The sequence below is a fragment of the Lepus europaeus genome, chromosome 1 (assembly GCF_033115175.1).
Source record: "Lepus europaeus isolate LE1 chromosome 1, mLepTim1.pri, whole genome shotgun sequence".
Taxonomy (NCBI): Eukaryota; Metazoa; Chordata; class Mammalia; order Lagomorpha; family Leporidae; genus Lepus; species Lepus europaeus.
The window spans coordinates 58,280,838-58,308,341 of record NC_084827.1 but is presented as its reverse complement, the minus strand read 5'-3'; the positions used below and the strand labels follow the sequence as shown (position 1 = coordinate 58,308,341).

The window sequence follows — 27,504 nt, the reverse complement described above, 5'->3', positions numbered from 1 at the left end:
TCAGTTGCCTCTTCACTTTCCTGAATGTTTCTTTTGCAGTACAGAAGCTTCTCAATTTGATATAACCCCATTTGTGAATTTTGGCTTTTATAGCTTATTTCTCTGAGGTCTTTTCCAAGAACTCTTTGCCTATGCCAATGTCTTGCAGGGGCTCTCCAATGTTCTCTAGTAGTTTAATGGTGTTGGGTCATAGATTTAGGTCTTTGATACATTTTGATTGGATTTTTGTGAAAGGTGTAGATAAGGGTCATGTTTTATACTTCTGCATGTGGAAATCCAGTTTTCCCAGCACCATTTGTTAATGAGACTGTCCTTGCTCTAAGGATTGGTTTTAGCTGCTTGATCAAATGTAAGTTTGTTGTAGATGCTTGGATTGATTTCTGGCATTTCTATTCTATCCCATTGGTCTATCCCTCTGTTTCTGTACCAGTACCAGGCTATTTTGATTATAACTGCCTTGTAGTATGTCTTGAAATTTGGTATTGTGATGCCTCTGGCTTTGTATTTTTTTGTATAAGATTGCTTTAGCTATTCAAGGTCTCCTGTGATTCCAGATTAATTTCAGCATCTTTTTTATATTTCAGAAGAATGTCTTTGGTATTTTGACTGGTATTGCATTGAATCTATAAATTGCTTTTGGAAGATTGCACATTTTGATGATATTGATTCTTCCAATCCATGAACATGGAAGATTTTTTCATTTTTTTGTATCTTTTTCTACTTCTTTTTTTAATGTTTTGTAGTTCTCATCATAGAGATCTTTGACATCATTGGTTAAATTTATTCCAAGGTACTTAATTTTTTGTAGCTATTGTGAATGGGATTGATCTTAGAAGTTCTTTCTCAGCCATGGCATTTTCTATGTATAGTAAGGCTATTGATTTCTGTGTATTGATTTTGTATCCTGCTACATTACCCAATTCTTCTATGAGTTCCAATAGTCTCTTAGTGGAGTGTTTTTGATCCCTCTTATATAGAATCCCTCTTATATTTGCCATCTGCAAAAAAGGAGTAGCTTAACTTCTTCTTTCTCAATTTGAATGCCTTTGATTTCTTTTTCTTGCATAATGGCTCTGGCTAAAACTTCAAAGACTATAGCAATGGTGAGAGTGGGCATCCTTGTCTGATTCCAGATCTCAAAGGGTGCTGTATTTTATCAAATGTTTTCTCTGCAACTATTGAGATAATCATATTCTTTTTATTCTTCAGTTTGTTAATGTGATGTATCACATTGATTGATTTGTGAATGTTGAATTATCCCTGCATACCAAGGATAAATCTCACTTGGTCTGGGTGAATGATCTTTCTGATATGTTGTTGGATTCAATTGGCCAGAATTTTGTTGAGGATTTTTTCATCTATGTTCATCAGGTAAACTGGTCTGTAGTTCTTTCTCTGTTGCATCATTTGAGGGTTTAGTACCTAATGTGATGCTGACTTCATGTATAGAATTTGAGAAGATTTCCTCCTTTCAATTGCTTTGAATAAATTGAGAAGAGTTTGAGTTAGTTCTTCTTGAAATGTCTGGTAAAATTCAGCAATGAAGCCATCTTGTTCTGGGCTTTTCTTTTTTTGGGGGGCTCTTATTACTGATTCAATTTCCATCTTTGTTATGGGTCTGTTTTTTTTTTTTCTATGTCTTCATGGCTCAACTTATGTAGGCTGTATTTGTCTAGGAGTCCATCTATTTCTTCTAGGTTTTCCAGTTTATTGGCATACAGCTCTTTGTAGTAATTTCTGATGATTTTTTTATTTCTGTGGAGTCTCTTGTTACATTCCCTTTTTCAATTCTGATTTTATTCGGTCTTATCTCAGTTAGTTGGGCCACTGGTGTGTCAATTTTGTTGATTTTTTTTTAAAAAAACAGCTTTTCGTTTTGCTGATCTTTTTTTCCTTCTTTTGTTTCAAATTTGTTCATTTCCTCTCTAATTTAATTATTTTATCCTACTAATTTTGGGTTTGATTTACTGTTGTTTTTCTAGATCCTTGTGGTGCATTGATAGCTCATTTATTTGATGCATTTCCAATTACTTGATGTGGGCACAAATTGCTGTAAACTTTCCTTTTCACACTACTTTTGCTGTGTCCCTTACATTTTTGATATGTTATATTGTTGTCTTCATTTGTTTTCAGAAATTTTGATTTCTCTTTTGATTTCTTCTATGACCTACTGTCCATTCAGGAACATGTTTTTCAGTCTTCCTGTGTTTCTATATGTACTAAAGATTCCCGAGTTGCTGATTCAAGCTTCATTCCATGTGATTCCAGAAAATGCATGATATGATTTTGATTTTTTTTTAATTTTCTGAGACTTGCTTTGTGGCCTAGCATGTGGGCAATCCTAGAGAAAACTCCATGCACTGGTGAGAAGAATGTGTATTCTGCAACTGTAGGATGAAAAGTTCTGTAGATATCTGTTAGGTCCATTTGGTTGATAGTATTGATTAACTCTGCTATTTCCTTATTGATTTTCTGTCTGGTTGATCTGTCCATTTCTGCAAGTGGGGTATTGAAATCCCCATTATTATTGTATTTGAGTCTATGTTTCTTTTTAGATCCCTTAACATGTCTTTTAAATAGCCAGGTGCCCTGTAATTGGGTGCATATATGTTTATAATAGTTGCATCTTCCTGTTGAATTGATCCCTTAATCATTACATTTAGTGCCCTTCTTTCTCTCTTTTAACAGTTTTTATGTTAAAGTTTATTTTGTCTGATATTAGGATGGCTAACCCAACTCTTTTTGGATTTTTGTTAGCATGGAATGTCTTTTGTCATCCTTTCTCTTTCAGTCTGTATGCATCTTTGTTGATGAGTTGTGGGTATATTTTTATAGAAAGATTTTATTTAATAAATATAAATTTAAATGGTACAACTTTTGGATTAGAGCAGTACCCCCACCCCTAGATGTACTTCTTGTAGGCAGCAAATAGATGGGCTTTAATTTTTAATCCATTCAGCCAGTCTGTGATTTTTAACTGGAGACTTTGGACCATTTAGATTCAAGAAGACTATTGATATGTACCGACTTTGTCTTGCCATTTTTCTGTAAATATTCCTATTTTTTACTTTGGATTTGCCTTGCACTTTTACTGGGAGATTTTGTTCTTTTGCTTTCTTTTGTAGTAATGACCATGTTTCTGTGATTCTGTGTATATCACATCCTTACATCTCTTGCAGGGATGGATAGGTGATGACAAATTCTTTCAATTTCTGTTTGTCATGGAAGGTCTTTATTTCACCCTCATTTATAAATGAGAGGTTTTCAGGACATAGTATTCTGGGTTGATAGTTTTCTTAAGACTTAGAATATATCTCACCATTATATCCTAGTCTGTCGGGTTTCTGATGAGAAGTCCACTGTGAGTCTAATTGGAGATCCTCTGGAAGTAATCTGGTGTTTCTCTCATGCACATTTTAGAATCTTTTCTTTATGTTTTACTGTGGAGAGTTGAATTACAATGTGTCATGGTCAAGGTCTTTTCTATTAGGAGTTCTATGTGCTTCCTATAATGGATGTCACTTTCTTTCTCCAAATTGAGGAAATTTTCTGTTACTGTTTCACTAAAAAAGCCTTCTAAACCTTTCTCTCTTCTCATCCCTTCAGGAACTCCTAGAACCCGTGTATTGGGCCATTTGATAGTATCCTATAGATTACCAACAGTGTATTTCAGTCTTCTAATTTCTTCTTCTTATGCTTGGTCTGAATGTATAATTTCCTGTGCTTTGTCTTCTAAGTCAGATATTCTTTCTTCTGCTTCACTGCTTCTGTTGTTAAGGTTTTCCAGTGCATCTCTAATTTGTTCTATTAAATTCTTCATTTCCAAGATTTCATATTGATTTCTTTTCAAGATTTCAATTTCATGGGATAAATATTCTTTCATGTCATGTATGGATTTCATTAGTTTGTGTATTTGCTCCTGATTATTTCTAAGTAATCATATTATCAAGTTTTGAATTTCATTTCTGGCATTTCTTCAATCTTGTTGTCTTCACAATCTAGTATTGAAGTGTTGTGTTCTTTTGGGGGCATCGTGTTGTCTTCTTTATTCTGGTTTCTTGAATTGATGTATTTGTTATTTGGCATTTATGGAGATATTTGTAGATTTCATTGTTTTTAAACTATGGTGGCTTTTATCTTTGGACTAAATCTATGTAGATTAGTAGAGTGTCTGCTTTCTGGGAATACCTAGAGTCATGTGGTTAGTGTGGCCAGGGAGCTCTGTTCAGTGCTACAGGGTGAAGGGCATGTCGGCTGTGAAACACCCAGGTTTGGCATGATAAATCTCCTTTTTTTTTATTAGAGGAGAGGTTTGTTGTTGCCTGTTGGTGGAGACTCAGCTGAGCTCCTCTCCTTAAAGGAGACCAGTGTCTGGGCACTGGCCCCAGTGGTTATATTATTCATCTGCTCTGCCACAAGAACCACACAAAGGATATGTGCAGTCCACAGTGTAAGCTCATATTCCTCTGTGATGTCCCTTGCCAGGTAGCCAGGGAGCCCTGATCATGTGAAGCCTCCCATCATGACTTCCCAAAGTCAAACCATACCCTGAGTCCTTCCATGCAGGCTCAGTGTTTTCTCAGTCCCTGCACACACGCCTCTCAAAGTCACAAGCACCCAGCCCCCTGTCTGTTCTCCCCACTAAACTCAGGAGTCTTCACTTGGCTGACTGCTGGGTGCAGACACGAACTGGTGCAGCTGTTACGTATGTCCAAAATTGTGCCTGCTCTCTGTTAGCTTGTTAAAGGAAGACATTGCAGTGTGATCAAGAAGAGAAAAAATGTGCCGCCCTTTGTTTTTTCTCCTCAAGTTTGGCAGGTACATTATCCTCCACGGGCTCCAAGCCAGATTCCCTCTATGCTCTTCCTGCAGCTTCTTTGCTAGTGGCTTGGGCTGCTGCAGTCTGGTTTCACCTCACTCTCCAGTGCTGGTGTGGAGGTTGTTGGCTGCTGGGGTCCTGAGTTGTACACATCCACACCCTCCGTGTAGGTCCACTGTGTCCCTCCAATTTACGAAGAGTTTCTTCTGCTATTTTCTCCCTAACTCTTCCCTGAGACTGTACTCTTTCTACTTTTTTAAAATACTATCTTCTCCTAGACTAGAGCAGCAAGCTCCCTCCCTACTCTACCATGTTAATCCAATATGTGGTAATTCACTCCTAAAATGCCTTGAAGAGCCAGGGTTTGCCCTGGCTAAAGTCAGGAACATACATCTCAATTTGGGGGCCCCATGGGGGTAGTAGACTCAAATGCTTGAGCCATCACCTGCTGCCTCCCAGAATTATGAATATCAGGATATTAAAATCAGGAGTGGAGGTGGGACTTAAACCCAAGCACTCCAATAAGGAATGTGGATTTCTTAAGCTGTGTTTAAACCTCAGCGCTAAATGCCTGCCCCAGCATGGAACTTATATTCCAATGCACACAACAAACAAGTAAATAAAAACAAAAAAATGAGAAAAATATGAGATTGTTGTTTGCAGTACATGTCACAAAATTGATAATGGCATATCATATAACCATGGATTAATAGTGAGTGCACGGAAGTAAGGCAGATGACTAGTTAGAATGGGTTTCTGTGAAGATATGGCATTAGAAGTAAGAATTATATTGGCAGAAGAAACAACCACGTAAGTTATTGCAAAGGGTGTTCTGTGCCTGAGCAAGAGGATGTGCAAAGTCCATGAGGCAGAAAAATTCTGGCTTATTTTAGTACAGGAAGAAGGCTTGTATAGTTATAGAGAAGTAAAAGGAATGTGAAGAAGCAAGATAGAAATTTTCTATAAGAATTTTACTTTCCTGTAAGGAATCACATTTTGTGTTAAGACAAAGAAATGATAAGACCTTAATTCTTTTCTTTTCTAATTATTTTTTTTTTTATTTTACTGCAAACTCAGAGTTACAGAGACAGAATGAGGAGGGGATCTTCCATCCACTCTTTCACTCACTAGATGGCCATAATAGCCAGGGCTGAGCCAGGTAGGAGCCAGGAGCTTCACCTGGGTCTCCCATGCATGTAGGAGGGGCCCAAACACGTGGGCTATTTTCTGCTGCTTTTCCCAGGCCATTAGCAGGGAGCTGGATCAGAAATGAAGTGGCAAGAACACAAACCAATATCCATACGGGATTTTGATGTCACACCCAGTAGATTTACAGGCTACACCACAATGCCAACCCCTGAGATCTTATTTCTTACTTACAAAAATCACTGTGGTGGGACCAGCACTGTGGCTTAGCAGGTAAAGCCGCCGCCTGTAGTGCTGGCATCCCATATGGCTGCTGGTTGTAGAACCGGCTGCTCGACTTCCAATCCAGCTCTCTGCTGTGACCTGGGAGAGCAGTAGAAGATGGCCCAAATCCTTGGGCCCCTGCATCTGCGTGGGAGATCCAGAAGAGGCTCCTGGCTTCAGATCAGTGCAGCTCCGGCTGTTGCGGCGAATTAGGGAGTGAACCAGAGGATTGAAGACCTCTCTCTCTCTCTCTCTCTCTCTCTCTCTCTCTCTCTCTCTCTCCCTCTCCTTCTCTCTGTATCTCTGACTTTCAAATAAATAAATCTTTAAAAATATCACTGTGGTGACTGTGTGGAAAATGGATTTGGGGAGACTGTGGTACAGAAACAGAAACTTCAGTAGGAGACTGCTGAAGTACTGAAACACAGGTGGATGCTGACAGAGGCTTGTTTCCAAAGGTGGAAGTGCATTGGTTGAAGATATGTTTTGAGGAAGGAAAAGTAGTTCTACTCTGAGATGTAGGTGAATGATGTAGAACTAGAAGCTAGAAGGAGAATGGAATAAAACTGCTTCCTAGAATTTTTCTTCAGCAAATGGGTAGATAGCCATGCAATTTACCAAGACAAGGAGAATGTGAAGAAGCAGGTTGTGGAAGGTAGTGGTAAGTTAGACTTCCATTCTTGCTATATGAAACTTGAGATTTTTATTATAATTTCAAGTGAAGATCTCAAATGGACAATGGTACATTAAGTTCCAGAGGTCAGGCCAAAAGAGACAGGTGTGGGGTCAACCAGCCCACAGATGGTGTTATATCCACAGAATTTTGTCCATTCAACTAGGCGTAGCATATACACAGAACTCAGTAGAGACTTAGTACTGAGGAGGAGTAACTTTAACAGGTGAAATAGAAGGAAAAGCTGAGTTCTTGAAAAATGGAAATAGTTCCTGAACCAAATACCACTGGGAGGTTAAGTGAAGTGAGAAAAGTGCAGCAAACATGGGATTAGTCTGTGTGGAGGTCATTGGTGGTCCTGACTGAAGTTGATTCTACAGGGCATTCTGCAGGTCAAAGTTCCTCTAGACAAACAGGCCCAATGGGGTTCCTGAACATATCAAAAGATTTACTGCAAGCAATTGCCTCATGCAGTTCTGGGGCTGGCCAAACAAGCATGAAATCTGTAGAGCATTCCATTGGAGAAGTCATGGAAGCTGCACTCCACAGGTGCACTTTCTTCTCTCTGGGGGAAATCAGTCCTGCTCTGAAACTTTTGCACGTATTGAATCTGGCTGGCTCAGATGATACAGTACAAGCTGTTTTCTTTAAAATCTGCAGGTTGTGAGAATCAGATACACCCCAGAACCACCTTGATTAGTGTTTGTTGAATATCTGAGGACTGTAGGGGATCTTCAAAAAACAGCACTTGGAAAATGGAACTTAAAATTAAGTTTATTTTAATGTAAAATATTTTGAAGTCCATGCATAGTTTTTTTTTTATGCTTAGCATTTTTCCATTAATCTCATGGAAATTTCTCCTGGGGCCAGAAGATTTTCATTACTGCCATTTTGTTTGGCAGTGTATAGAATGAAATGTTACATTTATAGGAACAACATTGTGAAAAAGTGATTAGAAGATTCTGGAAGGGAGGATTGGATCCAGAAGACAGGCAGAACATGGAATTTTTAGAAACTGAGAGATTAGCTTTTCTCCTCCCCAAAAGAGCAAAGTACTAAAGCAACAGCATAGGGACTAAAGGCTGCAGGGTGCTAGCTTGAGATTCCTCATAGTTGTAGACTCTGTGACTAGAGTTCTTCAAGGTGGGTTCACTTCCCAATACTGGCCATGATTTCCTGGGAGCAGTTTATTCCCTGGAGGGACCTACTAGATAGGGAACCAATTTGGAGAGAAGAAGAACTGGACTACCTCTAAGTTGGGAGTTTTATCTTGGTCTAGAATTGGGCTTCAGCATATTGTGAGCTACTTGATTCTGTAGACAAATGTGCATGTTACTGCAGCATTTTTCTGAATGGAGAGTGCCTTTATGGCTATGATCACATAAACCTTGACATGCAACTCAAAGTTGAGATTCAACCCCACTGTGTGTGCTTGACCCTACTGCTGCAAGTGTTTCTATGCAAGCAGACAGTGTGGTTGAACAAGAAAGACATGTGAATAGACTAGGGAAAAACCCAAGAATGAGGACATTTTAAGCAGTAATACAATCATCAAGCCAACACAAATGACTGGCAAAATAGTAGAGATAAGTTTTTGCATGAAAGTTTCATTTTTTATTTGAAAAATAAACATTCATGCACTGGCCACTTATTGTCAGGAAACAGGTTGTGTTAGATTCTGGATGCTCAGATCCAGGGATAGTGAGCCTATGTCTTTGTGGGTGCCTTGTACCTCATGATGCAAGGATATAAGCAGAAGGCTCTCCCTTTTTGGCCTAATGCCTTACTGATGCCTGTGTTCTGAAATACGTGCTTTCTGAAAGTGCTTGTGCAGATAAATACAAGCATTTTACCAGTGAATCTCAGTGCAGAACTTTATTTTTAGCAGATACCCTGTGCTCGTAGTGTACTTGGAGAACTTTCTTAACATTCATTTTTTTTTTTTTTTTGAGTCTTTGTTCCGAGAGACCATAATCCAGTGTGTGTGGGATTGAGCTAGGGAAATGCATTTTTACTGAGCATTTCTCATTCTCATGAATGTGAGCAGTTGATCTCTCTGTGGAAAATGGTAGATCACCCATTAGGCATTTCTGCAAGCACAACCAAGAACCTAACAAAATATTTTAGGTGACAATGCTAGTGATCAAGTGTGCTTATTTGTTAGTGGTTCTTGGGGTTCAGTATATAAGGAGGAGAATTTTACTGTGTAAGGCAGAAATTCTATAATGGAGCATTTTTAGGTTTTAGTGTAAAACCCACGGCAGAGGGTGGTGAATAGTAGGGATGGGAAGATTCTTTGCCTAATTTTGACCTGATTCTAAAGAAATCACCAATTCTACCTATGTTTTCAAACTTCCTTTTGCGCAAGTCAGAGCTCTACTTTCAAATTCAATAGAAACATATGAATGAGTGGAATGCTTATTTCTAAGACAGAAAGACTATGAGTTAAGGGTTGAAATGTTCCTTCTTCCCTTCTAGAACAAAAGAAGAAAGATAACCTTTTTTCCTCTCGAGAGGGGAAGATTTCATACTATCTTGTTCCATATCTTAGAAACAACTGAGCTTAAATTTCTCTCTTATTCCAAAAGATGCATGGTTTCTCCAACTGCAAGAGCTCTTAACTTAGATTCTACTGAGTCTTTATCGCATTATCTCCAAGTTCCTTCAGCTCTAAATAGAAGAGTTTTATTTTCTGCTTCTAGGTTGATTTGCACTTTTTAAAGTATGTATACATGTCATTAAAATCTAGAAATAACTTTATGATAATAGTCATTTTCAAGGGGGACAAACTAATATTCTGTGGGTAGTGCCAGTCACAAACACAGAGCAGTGTAAATGCTATGTTAAGGTACTCACTGTATGAACATCCGTAGACCTCAACCCTCATGCCAATCTTCCCACTTGGATTCCACTCCAAGGGCACAAAGCGAATGAAACGGGCTCTCACGGAGTGTAGGAGCTTGTGGTGCACCACACTGTCAGCATTCATGTTTCCTGCAAAGGTCTGCATAGAGAAAAAGAGGCCCGGTGAGCTCTGTGACACCAACACATATCTGTGAGAATCCAAATACATTATTGCAGCAAGTCCTTCAGAGAAATCTTCAATTTTCCAAACTATTTCACATAATATATATCTTCCCCACTAGGTCTATTTTTTTTTCAGAAGGACTATATAGTACTCTTAAGACATGCCTCACCTCACTTCCAAATTTTATGCACAAGGCTAATAGCATAATGAAGTTCTGATGTGCCTAATTCCAAAATCACTGTGGAATGGGTGATAATTGACAATCTCCTCTTACAAGGAAAGGTTTTTATTGAAGCAATTGTTATCATTAATTGAGGCCAGTCACTGTGCTAAACTCTTTCCTTTATCATTACCACAATTTCATAGATAAAATAATAGAAAAAATGGAAAACTGAATCATAGACTGAGAAATGAAAGAGAAAAATGTCTCCAAATCACCCTGTTGGTTAGTAATTGGTCTGAAATTCATTTCCAAGGTTTTCCTATTCCAAAGCTCATGCTCTTTCTACAGCCCCACACTCTTAAGTTGTCCTGTGGTTAAATGTTATAAGAGGGAGATAACACAACCCATACTTATATTAACCTACAGGTATATTTTTTTCACCTTGTCTTGTGTGGTTTCAGTAAAAGAATCCAAAGCATTGGAACAATCTGGTCTAAAAACATTAAGCCTTACAGCTTTCATTTTTCTTGCAGATGAAATAAAAAATCCCATATCTAATCTTTCTCTTTTTTTATTAAGTTGGAGTAAAATATGCATATAATAAGATTTACCACTTAAATTTTTTAAAAGTATACTCAAATAATTTGGCAGTGTTAAACACAGTCTCAGTGTTGCGCAGCTATCACTACCATCCATCTTCAGAACATTTTCATCTTCTCAATCATATCTCATCTTTAAGATGGGATGTCAGCTAACACCAATTTGCTTGCTTCATTAACAGTCATCATCTATCTTCCTTTCAGCCTCAAGCATTCAGAGAGAAAGTCTGCTTCTTGATGTACAATCAACACTGACCAATAAAAAGAAGACTCATTGCTTTTTCAAATGGCTAAAATGAGCACCAAGCATGAGGATTTTGTCTGTTGGGTGGAATAGTTTCAAACACCCCAGTCGTGACTCTGATTGTATTTTCACAACACTTACGAATCTAGGGTAACTTGAACAATCTCTGACATTTCAATTACATACAAAACAGAGACTGCATATTAACTCTGATATCAATTGATGTGATCACTCTCATATGTTGTGGAATGGCTTATAAAGAAGGAAGAAGCTTATTCCTTCAGTTGTAGCCAGTATTGAAGCAAAATTCTCATGCAAGAGAAGGGCCTGGTGGAAAGGATTTCCCTGAGATTTATATCCGACATTTCAGCCCACAGACATGTCAAAGGTTTGACCACTTTCTTTATATCCAGAACAACAAAAAATGGCTGTATTTTGCAAGATTGCTCTTCTATATGCCCTGCTTCCAATTTTAACATCTGGCACAGGTGTGAAGTTCTTCCCTATATTTTGCTCACTTAATACTTTTCCCTCTGGATTTTTGTTCTTTTTATATTTTGTTATACCCATGCCTCTTTGATGTTTGTGGTGGATGGGGAAAGATAGGTTTGGGTAACTCTCATTGGTTCAGATAGAGGCAAACCCTTTCATTTTTTCCTGTAGCTGAACTCAGAAGCCTCTGATTCAGTACTTGGATCCCCTATTGACAAGGTGTGCTGCAGCCTCACTTTCCCAGGCATGTACAGTACTTGGGTATATAGAATTGCTTCTCTAACTTATACCTACAGCAGGAATGAATTGATACTGAGGGATATGGGGTGGGGGGAGAGGCTCCTCATGGAGTTTGTGTAATTTGTGGACTGAATATATCTTAAACAGCATTTGAATTCTGATTGTGTAACTCCAGAAAGTAAGGTTTATTTAATTACCTGGGAATGCTTTACAAGAATGTATCCCTTAACTCCTGTATGATATGCTCTGAGGAGAAGGAATCCTAGATTCTCACTGAAGGGAAGTCACACAGATCTGACTTGGGCTAGCAGCTTGTTCAGGCTTCCTGTGTCTCATTCTCTGACACTCTTATGAGTGTTCTATTATCCTATAGCCACATCATTTGCAACTTCATAGAGTCAGAGGCTCAGATTCAAGTAAACACCAGGTTTCACTCATCTGAGATCTTAAAGTTTGCAATGCATGCCCCCCAAGATCTTCTAGAGTTAGCAGCCTGATGTTATTTCATGTGCACTAAGTGCTGTGCTAGATACAGATTGAGTCTAAACAAAGCTGACACCAGTTCCTCCCCAAGTTCACCAAAGATTAAAGGTAGTCAGCCATGTAGCAATGCAGGTAGTTGAGGGCTGGAATGAAAAGCAAAGAAAAGCATTCTTAGTCTCCTCATGCTTGAATTACAAGGCCCTATTGTATATATTAAAGTCATTATCCTAACCAATGCTATCTCATTTGCCAAACAGAACATATGAACAACAATAGGAATAACAACTGACTTTTCATTAGAAATAATGGAGACCAAAACTTTCTGAAAGTAGGACACTGACATCCTAGCATTCTGTATCTAGCAAAAATATTATGCTTTCAAATATGAAGGTAAAATAAACATCTTTTTTGGAACAAAAATTTTGTTTTATGGAAACAAAAACTAAGGTAATTTACTGTCCACGGATTCCTCATTACCACAAATAGAAAAAATCAGTATCAGACAGAATTTTCAGTGTAAATGCACAAATAAAGAGCCCTCAATGGAAAATGTATAGGTATATGTTAAAGAGTATTTTCTTTAAATTTCTTAAACAATAAAAAGTCAAGCATAGTTTAAAGAAAAAACCTTATATTGTGATCCTTACAATGCATATAAAAATAAATAAGATATATGCCAACAAAAGCATAAAGAATGGAAAATATTTTAACAAAGGGATTCATGTGGGAAAAAATCAGGAATACTATAAAGATTCAAACCACGCTGTCAGTAAAACTCATCAAATGGACAGCCATCGATTACTCTACTCAACAACAGCAGAGAATAAATTGTTTTCAAATGCATTTGGCACCTTCTCTGAGACCACATCCTGCAAAATAAGTTAAATTTCAGTTGAAAGTACACAGTTTGCTTTTTGGCCATGATTAAGTTAAATCAATAATGGAAAATAGTAAATTATCTAGAAAAAACCTAAAATATCTTGAAGTTAATCCCTATACTTCTAAGGAATCCATAGATCAAAAAGGAAATCACAATGAAAATTAGAAAACAGTTTGAATTAAGTGTTGATAATGATACTAGGCCAAAATATGTGGAACATAGCCAAATCACAACTTGTAAGAAAAATGACTTCAGTGCTTTTTACATAAGAAGAAAGACATAAAGTTAAACATGAAATTTTCCAGAAGCTAGAAAAATGACAAATTATATTCAGAATTTTAATCGATCGAAATACTACTCAACAATAAAAAGTAATGAAGTCCTGATACTTGCAGCAGCAGGTTCTGTTAAGCAAGGGAGCCCTATACAAAAAGCATGCACTGCACAGTCTACCTGGGGAAACTTCCACAACAGGCAGAACTAAGTTCTGATGATCAAAACCAGTTCAGTAGTTGGGTTCATGGTGTAAGGCAATCTGCATTATTTTTATTTTCAGATGAGAAAAGTTAATTTTGGAGAAGTTAAGTGAGATCCTGAAACATAAATCAAGTCTACGCAGTTAGGTTACAGAGATTCTGATTAAAATCAAGTCACTGCTTTATTTCACTCCTGTTCTGACCTCCATATGTAAGAAATGTCAGGTTTCTGTAACCAAATAATTGCCGACTACCATCATATCTACCATTTTCAACATGCTCCTCCATGCCAGCCATGTGCTATGCCCTTTACATATCTGATTTCCTTTGACCCATGTATCCTTAAAGAAGCTTTTAGTCAAATTCTTCACTAAAAGAAGCACCCATAACACACATGCACACAATATTATCCTACCTGAATTTGCAATACATCTTATGTTGGGAGATCAGTTGAGTTGGTGTCACCATGCCACAGGGGAAAACCCAAGATTTACAGGATTTATGACATGAACACTTGCAAAATCAGCACAAGTCCTCTTCCATTTCCAACTTTAGTGACATTATATACATCACTTCTCAGATGCTTTCTTGTTGTCCACTTGTCCCTTGTCCCAACTCAAAGCAATAGCACATAGAATTTGGACACAGGCCCACATGATTGCAATGAAATAAATCCTACCAGAATTATTGCCATTAAATATACTATGTATTGGGTCCTTAACAGCACATCTCAGTGCAGGAGTTGGTTTTTCTTTTCCTGAAGTTGGAGAAGTTGAGTTCTTTTCAGGGTCTCAGAGGTAGTGGCATTTGCTCTTTGAAGAAAATCTCTAACTCCTGTATTCCACTTTTGAAAACTGACAGGGCAAGCATGATAGCATGGCAAGTTCAACTGCTGCCTACCCCATTGGCATCCCACATGGGTTCTGGTTTGAGTCCCAGTTGTCCCACTTTCCATTCAGTTCCCTGCTAATATACTTGGGAAAATAGCAGAGGATGGTCTAAGTTCTTGGGTCCCTACACCAATGTGGGGGATCTGGAAGAAGCTCCTGGCTCCTGGTTTCAGCCTGGCCCTTCCTGGGCTGTTGCAGCCGTTGGTGGAGTAAACCAGTGGATGGAAGATGTTTTTCTCTCTCTCTCTCTCTCTCTCTCTCTGTTTTGCAAATAAATAAAATAAATCTTTTTTTAAAAAGAAAACTATCCACTACATATGGCCCAGATATACTAAAAGAAAATGGCCATGAAGATAGGGGTTGCAAGAGAAGTTTATTCATGATTGACAGTACGGAAGAGTATACAAGAGCCTCATTATCTTCCCCTCCAATCCTTATTCCTTGACATTCAACACCATTTTGTTTCATGAATGGATGAACCTGGGGTTGTGAATAAGGTGCTGGTACTTTTTCCCCATTCTCTTTGGCAGGTAACAGTGTCGACATAAACTTTGAGGCAATGACGAAGATGTGTGCTGTTACTTAGCTTTGGAGAGTGGATGGGTCTGGGTTAGCCACCACTAGAGCAACTCATTGGAATTCAATGACCATGCTGTATTCAATCAGCCAACAAGGGTGACCGACTGGCAGTGAGATTATAACCATCCAGGTGCCAACAGACAGGTGTTATTAATTTGCTTAATTGCAATCCATGCAAGAAATAACAGGCACAATCACCAAACTCCACATCAGCAATGTTGTCAAAGACTATTGAGAACTCTCAGAGCAGCTTTATTTCAGGCCTGGTGTTCTGCTGAATGCATCACACTGCCCAAGGGATTGTGTTCAGAGAACCAAGAGCATGGGAGAGAAAGACATGAGCTTTGGGTGCAAATCCTAAGATCGCTGCTGATTTGCTTTATCAGCCTCAGCAAAGCACTTGGGCTGTCATACCCTTCAGGAGGTAGATTGAATCACATTTTAAACCGCAAGTTTTGCCCAGTGCACAGAACAGTCTTCCTTACAAGTATCTAAAAGAAATGGATTTTCAGTAACTCAAATCAAATAGGTGGAGTTGTCTCAAAATTGGTGAATTTACAATGTTGAAATGTTGCTCACAGTCCTCGGAGACTGACTGAATGACTGTATAATTGGGTGAAGAAAAGAGTGTAAATAAATTTTCTGAATCCCAATTTACCCATCAGGAAAATGGCAAAAACAACAAGCTTAGGGCAGTTTTGAATCTTAAATCTGACACATGTGCAAATGGCATTGCACTTAGTCAGCTCTTAGCAATATCAGCTGGACTCTTGCCAAGAGAGACAGGCGGTGGGAAGCCAAGCTCCACTGGGGAAACCTAATGAAAATATCTTTGTATGACAAGGTGTTCTGAAACAGTGACCTACTAATACCTTCAAGCCCCAAGCAAGACATTTGCCAATCATACTTAAATTTTCTGAATGACATTCAAAAAGCTCTTTCACCAAAAAAACCCTACAAACTGAAGCTGTGGAAGGGCTAGCAGCCCAGAGCTAATTAGAAATGCATGTTTTTATTTGATAAGAAGTATTTAATATAGGCAAGAGTAATTAACATGCAAACCACTGAGTTACAACTAAAATTGATAAATGCATGCAGCCTTCAATGTTCTAAACTGCTATTCTGGGATAAGAGAGCAGAAATGGATTTCAGATAGGCACTCACAGAAAAAAAATTGAGAGAGAGGCAGGTGTTAGGTCCTGGCCAAATAGGTGACTGAGGGGAATTTTGAAAAGATGGAGATTAGGGTGTGAAATAAGCACTAAACCTCCTGATTTCTTGTGTGCTCCTCCTTCTTAGGGGTGCCATGTCCATTATGTCCTTCTGAGTACATATGGGGTACATCTGCTTCTCAGTACATGGGAAGAGTCATGTAATTAGACTACAAAATAACTGAGAAATTGAGAGTCGTGTACAAATCTTCTTGTATCCTAGTAGTTGGCAAAAGAGGATGCTGGATCTGTGCCATCCCAATCCGGCCTCTTTTGCTGGGTTTTGGCCTTGAGAGCAGAGGAACACAGAGGAATTTCAGACATTACAGGCAGTGACCGATTTACAATGGTTTCACTTGCAATATTTTGACTTGATGATATTGTGAAAGTGATGCCTTGCATTGGAAGCTGCACTGAGAATTTGGCATTTGGAGCCTTTCCCAGGCTGGCAGTGTGTGGCTCCATCCTCTCCAGTGATGTTAGGCAGAGGCATAGCTCCATCAGCCCTATGATCATGGGGAGAAACCACTGAGACCCTATGGTGTGTTGTGTTGCTGAGCTGTGATGTTTGGTAGGTTAGGTGCACCCAATGCATTTTATAAATTTATATTTCCTAATTATGAAGGGTTTACCAACTGTCACCACCAGGGAGGGGGATGGACTTATGCAGCCCACTCAAGGGAAACTGTGCTAGAGAAACTCATTTACTCAGATCTGTCCCCACTCTTAAGCATCACAGCCCATGCTGTGTTCTTCCTCACTTCAGATGGTATGGCTGCACTACAGAAGATTCATTTGCTTCCCCCTCTGTCTCTGATAGCAGAAATATTCTCCTTGGATATTTAGTGCTTCCTCAATCCCGTTCCAGTCCTGGCACCACCAGTGTACTTGTGTGGTCAGTGGCCAAGGCATCATCCTACTCCTAATCTCCCTGTTCTGACCCAAGATGTCTGGTATTATCTTGAAATGTGGTGGGACCATTCCAGAGAATGCAATTAATTTGAAGGAATATCTTAACATTGTTCATTTTAATTTATCCATATGAAGATTATATTTGATGAAAATCTTATCAGATATAAGGTCACCAAACATGCTATTGGAACTCCATCCTCACCCATTATATTCCTTTTTTATTCCTAGAGGTGAGATGTATTAGAACACACAGGCACTTAGTAACCTACAAAGATTACATATGAGGTCATCAATTAAGTGCCCCTGACACTTGGAGGCACCACTGCAGACTGACCAATTAGAAACACCTGGCTTCTTAAAGGTGTCACATTCCATAGCCAAGGATTGAGTCATTATCCCATTTCTACATTATTCTCCTGGTTTGATGAACCAGGGCATTCCCTGTAAACTATTCTCATTAAAACTCTTCTACTGGGGCTGGTACTGTGGTGCAGTGGGCAAGCTGCTGCCTGCACCACCAGCTACTCTGCTTCCCATTCAACTGCCTGCTGATGCACCTGGGAAAGCAACAGAGAAAGACCCAAGTACTTGGGCCCCTGCTGCCCCTGTGGGAGACCTGCATGGAGTTCTGGTCTCCTGGCTTTATTCTGGCCCACTCCTGGCTTTTGTGGCCATTTGAGGAGTGAACCAGCAAATGGAGTCTCTCCCTCTCTGTCTTTCAAGTAACTAAAATAAATCTTTAAAAAAATGAAAAGATAAAACTTTTTCAAAAATCACTGCAGCACAAATAGAGCTCATCAAATGTTGAGAGTCCAGAGCATCAGGGAAGCGAGTTGCAGAAGTTATTTTAAAGTAGAAATTGAAGAACTTTCAAATTACCAGGAGCTCAGCCTGATGACAGCTTTAACACCCAGTCATCATTGCCTTGGGAAGAAGTCTCTGAACTAAGTTGCTCAAAATTCTTCCTAAACCAGTAAGATCCTTAAGTGTATAAATAGTCTATTGGCTTCTCTAAGACAATTTTTTAAAAGATTTTATTTATTTATTTGAGAGATAGTTACAGAAAGTGAGAAGGGGAGACAGAGAAAGGTCTTTCATCAACTGGTTCACTCCCCAAATGGCCACAACAGCCAGAGCTAGGCCAATCCAAAACCAGGAGCCAGGAGTGTCTCCTGGGTCTCCCATGCGGGTGTACAGGCCCAAGTGCTTGGGCCATCTTCTATTGCTTTCCCAGGTCTTAACAAAGAGCTGGATTGGAAGAGGAACTGCCAGGACTAGAACCGACACCTATATGGGATGCTGGCACAGCAGGTGGAAAATTAACCTACATTGCCACAGCACCAGCCCCTAAAACAATTATTGTAAATTGGTCCCTTATTGCTAAAAATATATGACCAAATAATATAGAAATCAAACATATGGACTCAGAGACAAACAGAAATATGCCTTTTTAGCTCACTGCCTGTGATGAAGATCCAGAATACTGATTTTTCTTGAAGGCATTGGGAATGCAATGATAAATACTTGTTAGAGAAAGGAGTGTACAGAGATGGTGCCAAGCTCCTCCATTGCTGTTTCTGTGTTTGTTCCAAAGTTCTGGATTTTGTGTGACTTCTGCTGTGTTAAGTCTGAGAGGTAACTAAGTGACTGTTGACAACAGTGTCATATATTTGTATTTCCATCTCTGCACTGAGAGCTATAACACCAACATGTATGGCAGCTCCGCCATATGGTGCCTGCCTGGGAAAGACTGAAATACCCACTTAGCAGATCAAACTTTTCACACTGTATGAAAGCAAAAAAGAAACAATGCTTTTGCCCTTCTGAAAAATAAATAGAAAGCTTGTCCAAGTCCCTCTCTTATGAAATAGGGAAATAGAATATGGGAGTTGATAGGGAGGCTTGAGCTTCTGTTACAGAAACTTCAGAAGGGAGATATTGAGGCAAGAACTAGGTCCAGACCTGCCCTGGGGTCCAGGGCTAATCCCTCGTGCAGAAGGGAAAAGGAAAACCTACATGGAAAAGCTGATGAGTTTTTCAGCACCATTATGTGTTAGCATGTGTTATAGTTTTTGCAAGCCAACACTGTAATGTTTTCTTCTGTTACGCTTTATGTTCCTTTCTACATGTCACTAACCGATAAACTACATACATTTATTTACTACTTTTATTTACTTACAAGTTCATGTTTATCTATAACATACAATACCATATATCTATATAATATGGGTGGGGAAACTTCTTTTTCTGCCAAGGGCCATTAGGATATTTAAAACACAATTCTTAGCACTTGTTTATACTCCAGTGGAGCTGTGATCTTCCTACTTTTTACCTGTTGAATATTATGGTTAGTGGAGATTATAGAATAGATTGAAAATATGTCTTTGCAAAAACTAAAGAAAAAAGAGAAGGAAAAGAAGGAGAAGGATTGAGGGAGGGAGACAGGAAGGGAAGGAAGTGTGATTATCTTCTTAGAATTATACCTATGAAATACATGGAATCTGTTCTCTTTATACTAATACAAATTATAAAACTATATCAACTTAAAAATTAGTCTGCTATAGATTGATTGGATTTGGAATCCCACCTGCATATGCTTTGGCAGAGCCAGATAAAATGATTTCACAGACCTATGCAGCCTGAAGTCTGGATTATCCCTTTCTAGGGAAGGAACTCCAAAAGTTCATGGAAAATGAGAATTTAAAAGATAAATTTATTTTGTTGCAAAACCATTTCAAAAGCCATGGATCAAGAACTTTTTCATAGCATCAGAAGAACATCCCTATTATACATAATTATTCACCTGCCTGTCCTTCCCATCACCACACTGGGAGCTTCATGAGGGCGGACTCTTCTGGAATCACAAGCATCAGAGGTAAGCCATAAATGCAGGGATGATACACAGCCTTTATTCCCCTAATTTTTTTCATTATAAAATCCTGTATTTATGTATGTGTATTATGTACCTTGAGGGAGAAGTTTCTGTTCACAGCATTTGGTGAGGATAGCAGTATTAAGAATTTTTCTCAGAGAGGGTATTATTCAAGAGAGAATTAGAATGATACTAGAGTTAAGAGTTCTTTCTACCATCTAGTACCTACTAGACTTTAAGGCTCTTAATTTCCAGGCTAGAATATTTCAAAGATGCAAACATAGTTTCAATGTTCAGGGTTCCACAGACCCCAGTTCTACCAGGCCTGCCAGAAACTACATGAAGCAGAGGTAACAAAAAAGTTGATGCAGATTGAGGTTTGGTGCACCAATTAAGACCCTACTTGGGGCACCTGCGTCCTTTTTCACCATACCTGGTACCAAATTCTGGCTCCACTTTCAATTTCAGCTTTGGTGACAGTACAAGTACTTAGCGTGCTGTCACCCAAGTGGGAGACCGAATTGAATTCCAGGCTTCTGGCTTCGGCCAGGTCCAGCTGTGGTTGTTGCGTGCATTTGGAGAGTTAACCAGCACATAGTTAACTCTCTTTCTCTCAAATACAATGAAAATAAATAATAAATTGTTTTAAAAGTATTTTTAAACATTAAGGGTAAGTGGTTGGCACAGTGGAAGTCACTCCTTGGGCCGCTCACATCCATATTGGAGTGCCTGGTTTGAATCCCAGCTACTCTGCCTCTGATCCAGCTTCCTACCAAAGTGTATCCTGGAAGACAACAACAATGACACAAATTCTTGAGTCCCTGCTGTCCACTTGGGAGACTCGGATGGTGTTCCTGGCTCCTGACCTTGGCCTCTCCAGCTTTAACTGTTAAAGGCATTTGGGGAGGGAATCGGTGAAAGAAATATCTTTCTCCATCTGTATCCTCACCCTTCTCTCTGTCTCTCTTCCTTTCAAATAGGAGGAATATATATATATAAATACATATGTATGTTTTAAAGTTTTATGTATATAAATATACAAATGTTATATAACTATATATTTATTATTTATTTATTAAATATAAATAAATATATTAAAGTTAACAGACAATACGTGCTTTCTATGTTTCTTCCTTACTAACATGATGTGCCTGAGGAGATAGGATAGTTAACCCCACAAGCTCCCTACCTACTGTGGGGTCTGGTTCCTGCTGTCCTGTATAGTTAATTGGTCAGAGAACAGGCTAAGCCTTGTGCTGATTTTATGAGGACCAGTGATAAATCAAGAGTTCTAGGATACTCTCACTATTATATTATTATTCCACAGGGCCTTTCAGGCTCACAGCTAGATATCAATGTCTACACCAGAGATAAGCCCCAACTCACCTGCCAGGTAATCAATATTCTCCAAAGATAATTGAACCTTCCTGAATGGGGATCTTAGAGGAGATAGATGAATCTCACCAGGAAGAGGACCATGAAAGCAGACACTATGTGTCTTCTCGGTTTTTTCATTAATTTTCCTGAGATTTAGATCTCAAACCAGCTCTCTGCAGAGGAGAGGAAAGCTCAGCCCCAGCCTTTGACGAAACCATGTAAGTGACCAAGTTCATCACGATCTTCTCTTCTCCCCTACTCTTTCACTCCATTTCTACTCTTGGCTGACTTTATTTATTTATTTATTTTTCTGTTGAATTGTAAGTAGCTTAAGCAATGTCCTGTCCTAAGGAAAATCAGTATTGATTTTTAAAATATTTATTTATTTAATTTGAAAGATAGAGTTTGAGAGGGAAGGAGGGGGCAGAAAGAGAGAGAGAGAGATCTTCAATTTGCTGCTTCACTTCCCAAATGGCCACAATAGCCAGAGGTGGGCCAGGCTGAAGCCAGGAGCAAGGAGCTTCTTTGGGGTCTCCCATGTGAATGCAGGGGCCCAAGAACTCAGGCCATCTTCTACTGCTTTCCCAGGTGCATTAGCAGGGAACTGGATCTGGAGTGGAGCCGATGGGAATTGAACCTGAACCCAGATGGGACACCAGCACTGCAGGCAGTGGCTTAACCCACTAGGCCATAGTGCAAGCTCCATTATTTCCATTTTTAAATGGACATCTGAAGAAATTAACAATTGTAGGAAAAAATAAAGGAGAAGAGAGAAAATAATTTACACACTAAAGGAATCAATGTCTGATTCCAGTGTGGTTGATGAATTGGACCCCATTTATGCATATCTGCTGCAAGACAAGCCTGTCTCTGCATAAATGAATATCTAAGCAGATGCCTTGGTCTGGGATGCATCTCCCACAGCCTCTACCTTCAACATTGTCACCTCCTTCCTGAAGTATAGCAACAGACTCCAGACAATCCTTCTGCCTCTAGTATTGATCCCATTGCCAGTCTGACAGAAGAGTTTGCTAACCTGAGATCAAGTTCAACTTTCTTAGGAAGGCTTTCCAAATCATTGCCTGCAGCTTCTCACCGTGTCCTTCTTCTGCAGCTCCTACCAGAGGATCCCGCCTGCACTGCCTCAAACTCATTCCTTAGGCATCTTCTCTGCTGTGTTCCTCATCAAACTTGTCGTTTAAGCTGGTGGCACTCGCCTGGTGCATCCCCACTTTATTAGTCCATTTTTTTGTACTGGAGGCTGCCACTTTATAAAAGGAAAGAGGCTGATTCGGTTCACACTTTGGGAGGCTGCAAGCCCAAAAAAGCACAGTGCTGGCTCTGGTGAGGGCTCCCATGGCTATACCACATCATGGTGGATATCCTCATAAATAGATCACAGGGTAAAACAGGAAGCCAAAATGAAGTTCAAGGGTCAGGGTTTTTCTTTTATGCAGTCTTTCCAGAGCAACCAACCAAAAAGTCCCATGCAAACTAAGTTAATCTCTTCCAAGGGCAATGCCTCCAGTGACCTAAACACCTCCTACCAGGCTTCATTCCTTAAAAATTTTACAACCTCCACATTGATCAAGTCTTTAAAAATTATTTATTTGAAATGTGTAGCTACAGAGTGAGAAGGAGAGACAGAGAGAGATGGAGATCTGCTGATTCACTGCCCCAATGGCCACAAGAGCTGGGCTGGACCAGGCTGAAGTCAGGAGCCAGGAATTTCATCTTGATGGTCCATGTGGGTGGCAGTTGCCCAAGTTCTTAGGCTATCATCTGCTGCTTTTCCAGGTACATGAACAGAAAGTTGGATTGGAAGTGGAGAATATGAGACTAGAACCTGCAGTTTAATATGGGATGCTGGTGTGGTAAGTGGTAGCTTAACCCCCTGTACCACAGTGCAGGCCTTAGGACCAAATCTTTTTTTTTTTAATTATTTATTTGACAGGTAGAATTAAAGATAGTGAGAGAGAGAGAGAAAGAGAGAAAAGCCTTCCTTCTGTTGCTTCACCCCCCAAAATGGCCACAACTGCCGGAGCTGTGTTGATCAGAAGCCAGGAGTCAGGTGCTTCTTCCTGGTCTCCCACAGAGGTGCAGGGGCCCAAGGACTTAGGCCATCTCCTACTGCCTTCCCAGGCCACAGCAGAGAGCTGGACTGGAAGAGGAGCAACTGGGACTAGAACGAGTGCCCATATGTGATGCTGGCACTGCAGGCAGAGGATTAGCCTAGTGCGCCACAGCGCCGGCCCCTGAACCAAAACTTTTGACACGTGAGTGCTTAAAGAACACACTCAAGCTATCTCCAAACCATAGCAGCATACCAGCAAAAAGGCTGAGTGTAAGTATTTACAGTGGTTTCCTCTTCTAAAAGGCAAATGCCTTAAAGGCTGCAGCCATCACTCAGTTTGTATCCTGAGTACCTGCACAAGCTACAGAATTTGAACAGCACATGTTCTGATAAACTCAGTGGAATTTCGAGCCAACCACAGAACAAAGACATGAAACAACATCACTAAAGGATATTTTTGGTTTTTAATTTTCAGTCACAAAAAATGTGAACTTAGGTCTTCGCCAGGTGGCAGTTATCATGAAGCTATTTCCCTTGAGCTAAGCAGAGACGTGAAGGTGGGTGCTGACATTTTCCCATTGCACTGCAGTCTTCATTTCTCCCAGTGCTCCTGGATCCCCAGGATAAATGTCTCTAGATCACTGGCTGCATGACACGGGACAAGAGTTTCGCAAACAGGCACCCTAGAAAACCACCTCCAACCATATTTCATGTATGCTCTTAGAGCATTCCTATCACCTCCACTTATTTCATGGAGATAATATCACATGAAGCGACCCATGTACATTGGGCACTTGCATATAGATATTCTTGAAGTCATAGTACATAGTAGTATTTACCCTTCAATATGACTTAACGAATCTGTGATGATGCTAATATGTATGTCCTTCCCAAATTCACATATTGGAATCCTAACCCCCAGTGTTGTAGTATTAGGAGGTGCGGTCATGGGGATAGAATTAATTCATGAGACTGGGGTCTCCTAGCTTTTGCTTTCTATCTCTATCATTTCTGTCTCTATCTCTATCTCGCCCTTCTCTCTCTTTGTCTCTTTCTCTGTCTCTGTCTATCTCTATCTTTACCTCTATCTCTATCTCTATCTCTAATTTTTCTACCTCTCTTCCAAGTGAAAATACGATGAGAAGATAGTATCTACACACCAAGAAGCATCTCACCAGACAGTTTGCTCACTATGCATATTCAATGTCAAAGATTTTCTGGTCTCTCCTATTAACAAGAGCATCACCCAGATTCCCTTCTGTAAAAAATTCCTGGGAGTCTTTATCCTTGCAATGAATGGACATCTAAAACTGGAAATGGAGACCCAAGAAGATAGTGATATCCAGTGATAACTGTGGGTCAGTACCCCAAGCAGATCTTCTTCACTTTAGTCTAGGACTGCCTTTTCCTGGTTGATTAACAGTTCAAGACTAAAAGGTCTGGAGTGAAATATTGGGAATCTGAGTTCCAACCCTGAATGTGTGTTATATAGTTGTTATTAATGTTGCTAACAGGTTAACACAGACATTGAATCCGATACTAAGATCTATCAGCAGCCCCAGTTCACATCCCCAGGAAATTTACTCAGCTCAGAAATGTGGTGGATTTTGTTCATTGTCTTGATATTGTATTTAAAGTAGTAAGCTATTTTTGAATTGAAAAACTGTTTAAAATGTAAAAACAAAACAAAAAAAAAACATTGCTGGCTTTACCCTGTGTTTCATGGTAGTTCTTTGAACCATATTTATTAAAGCATTTCATAGCCAAAAAAAAAAAAATGATCCCTTAGAATTGTGAATTGATTTGCCTTCTCCAATAGTTTGCAACAGCACTTCCCAGCTGACATTAATCACACTTCCTGCTGCTCCCCCTGCACGCGGAGCAGGGAGGTCTGCATGCTCCATGTGGAATGCAGAGGATTAGTGCTAATAAATGGGTTTGTTTTCGCTGTGTCAAGGAGGAACATTCAGGCTCTATTCATATTTCACATTATTACTAGGTTTAAAGAGTGATTTTCAGACTCTCCAGTTTGATAGTTCTACACTTGGTCTCACTCTGTGGCTGATACTGTCTGAGTCAGGCTAACCAGGCATTCTGAGCCCTCCACATGATGTGTGGCCCCTTAAGCTAGGCCTACTCTGTTTGATGAGTCTTAGTTGTCACAGTCCTGGCATGCACTATGAACTCCGAAAAATTAGCACACCCATGCTCTTCGGCCAAGCATACTGGCCTCAATCTTGTTTCAGTATCTTTGTGTCATGACTTCTGGGCATTTGAAGGGGGTGATGAGGATGGACACCAGACCATGTGTCCTCAGCTCAGACCCTTGCACTACCACATGCTGCATGTGAGAAGCTGAGAAAATACCTAGTTTTCTGTCCTGACACTTGCTCAAGTTTACAGCGGTGAGAAAAGTGCATTTCTCAGTGAGTTTTTCAGAAGACTTTATGCTTGTGTGTATATGTGATTATTAATGTATACTAATAAATTATACCATAATTCTTCCTAAGAATAATAATACATTGACATAAAGTGCTTGCATATTGCTTAGAATGGTTCTAGCATGAATTACAAAGTTCTGCATAATGTAAAATTTATGTAAGTGATGACTACCATCATGTTTAGTACCTTCTCCATGTTTAGTTTAAAATATAATTATTCTTTAGGCCTGCCTCAAGTTCTGTACTTTCAATTAAATGAATGCCAATTTTCAAGAAAGCAAAAGGTGGAGATTATTGGATGCAGAGAATGATCAGACGGTCACATACTGTGTTTCTGTGTATTTTAGAAAGGAGGAAATGTGACCTAGAAGTTCCAGAAATTGCCTTGGTGTAGCTGGGATTGAGATTTAAGCCTGGGTGCACCCACCTGTGAAAATCTCCATTCTCTCTGTGCATTAGTAATTTTTCTTGGGAGGCATGATCTCTCTTGGGTCTCCACTGCTCCTTCTTTATGTTTATTTCATGGTGCTAAGTACCTTTTCTTTCGTATTTTAAGATGTCTGTATATATTTGCCTTCGCTCTTCACTATGTGAGAATAAACATTTTCAAAGCAGGAATCATATCTCTATCTATCTATATAATCTATCATCTATCTACCTATGGATAAATATCCATTCCTCCATCTATAGCCTTTGTACCTGCCCAGAATTATGTACTAAACATGTGCTTAAGGTTTGACTTACACAGCCCACTCCAGCACTCTTTATTTACATTTTTGTAAATACATGGATATGTTTGTAAATCATTTTGTGAATACAATGGAGACATTTGCTTCATCTGTGAGTCTCTATTCTTTGAATGAATTTAATTATCAGAAAGTCATAGGCAAATACCCAGAGTATTTTATTAAGTATTTTGCTGGCTTAAAAACACACAAATCGTAAGTAAAAGACTGCCATGATTGGCCGGCGCCGCGGCTCACTAGGCTAATCCTCCGCCTTGCGGCGCCGGCACACCGGGTTCTAGTCCTGGTCGGGGCACCGATCCTGTCCCGGTTGCCCCTCTTCCAGGCCAGCTCTCTGCTGTGGCTAGGGAGTGCAGTGGAGGATGGCCCAAGTCCTTGGGTCCTGCACCCCATGGGAGACCAGGAGAAGCACCTGGCTCCTGCCATCTGAACAGTGCGGTGCACCGGCCGCAGCGCGCTACCGCGGCGGCCATTGGAGGGTGAACCAACGGCAAAAAGGAAGACCTTTCTCTCTGTCTCTCTCTCTCTCACTGTCCACTCTGCCTGTAAAAAAAAAAAAAAAAAAAAAAAAGACTGCCATGACATAAGACATTGCCACTGTCATGGAATGTTGATCTGAGTTTGAGTTTGATGAGATTCCTTTTGTGTGCAAGCAGAATTGCTTGGTCTCAGAGGATGCAGAGTAGTCAAGGGAAGGGAGAAGATCCACCAGATGGGTTTCAATCTTATCTCCATCGCAGAGACCATGGAAAAGATACTTCACCTCGTTGTGCCTTAGCTTCCTACAGTGTTTTTTTTGAGAGGAGAGGCAGAGAGAGAGAGAGAGAGAGAGATCTTCCATCTGATGGTTCACTCCCCAATTGGCCACAACAGCCAGAGCTGTGCCAATCTGAAG

At 39.7% G+C, this 27,504-nt stretch overlaps 1 protein-coding gene across 2 annotated transcripts in view; it reads right to left on the bottom strand.

Moving 5' to 3' along the window:
* Positions 1-27,504, bottom strand: part of CNTNAP5 (contactin associated protein family member 5) — a 967,841-nt gene that overhangs the window by 555,697 nt on the left and 384,640 nt on the right. For both annotated transcript variants that reach the window (XM_062199074.1, XM_062199079.1), the window contains exon 4: positions 9,759-9,906. In XM_062199074.1, the coding sequence (XP_062055058.1) occupies positions 9,759-9,906 (148 nt within the window). The remainder of the gene's footprint in view (positions 1-9,758; positions 9,907-27,504) is intronic.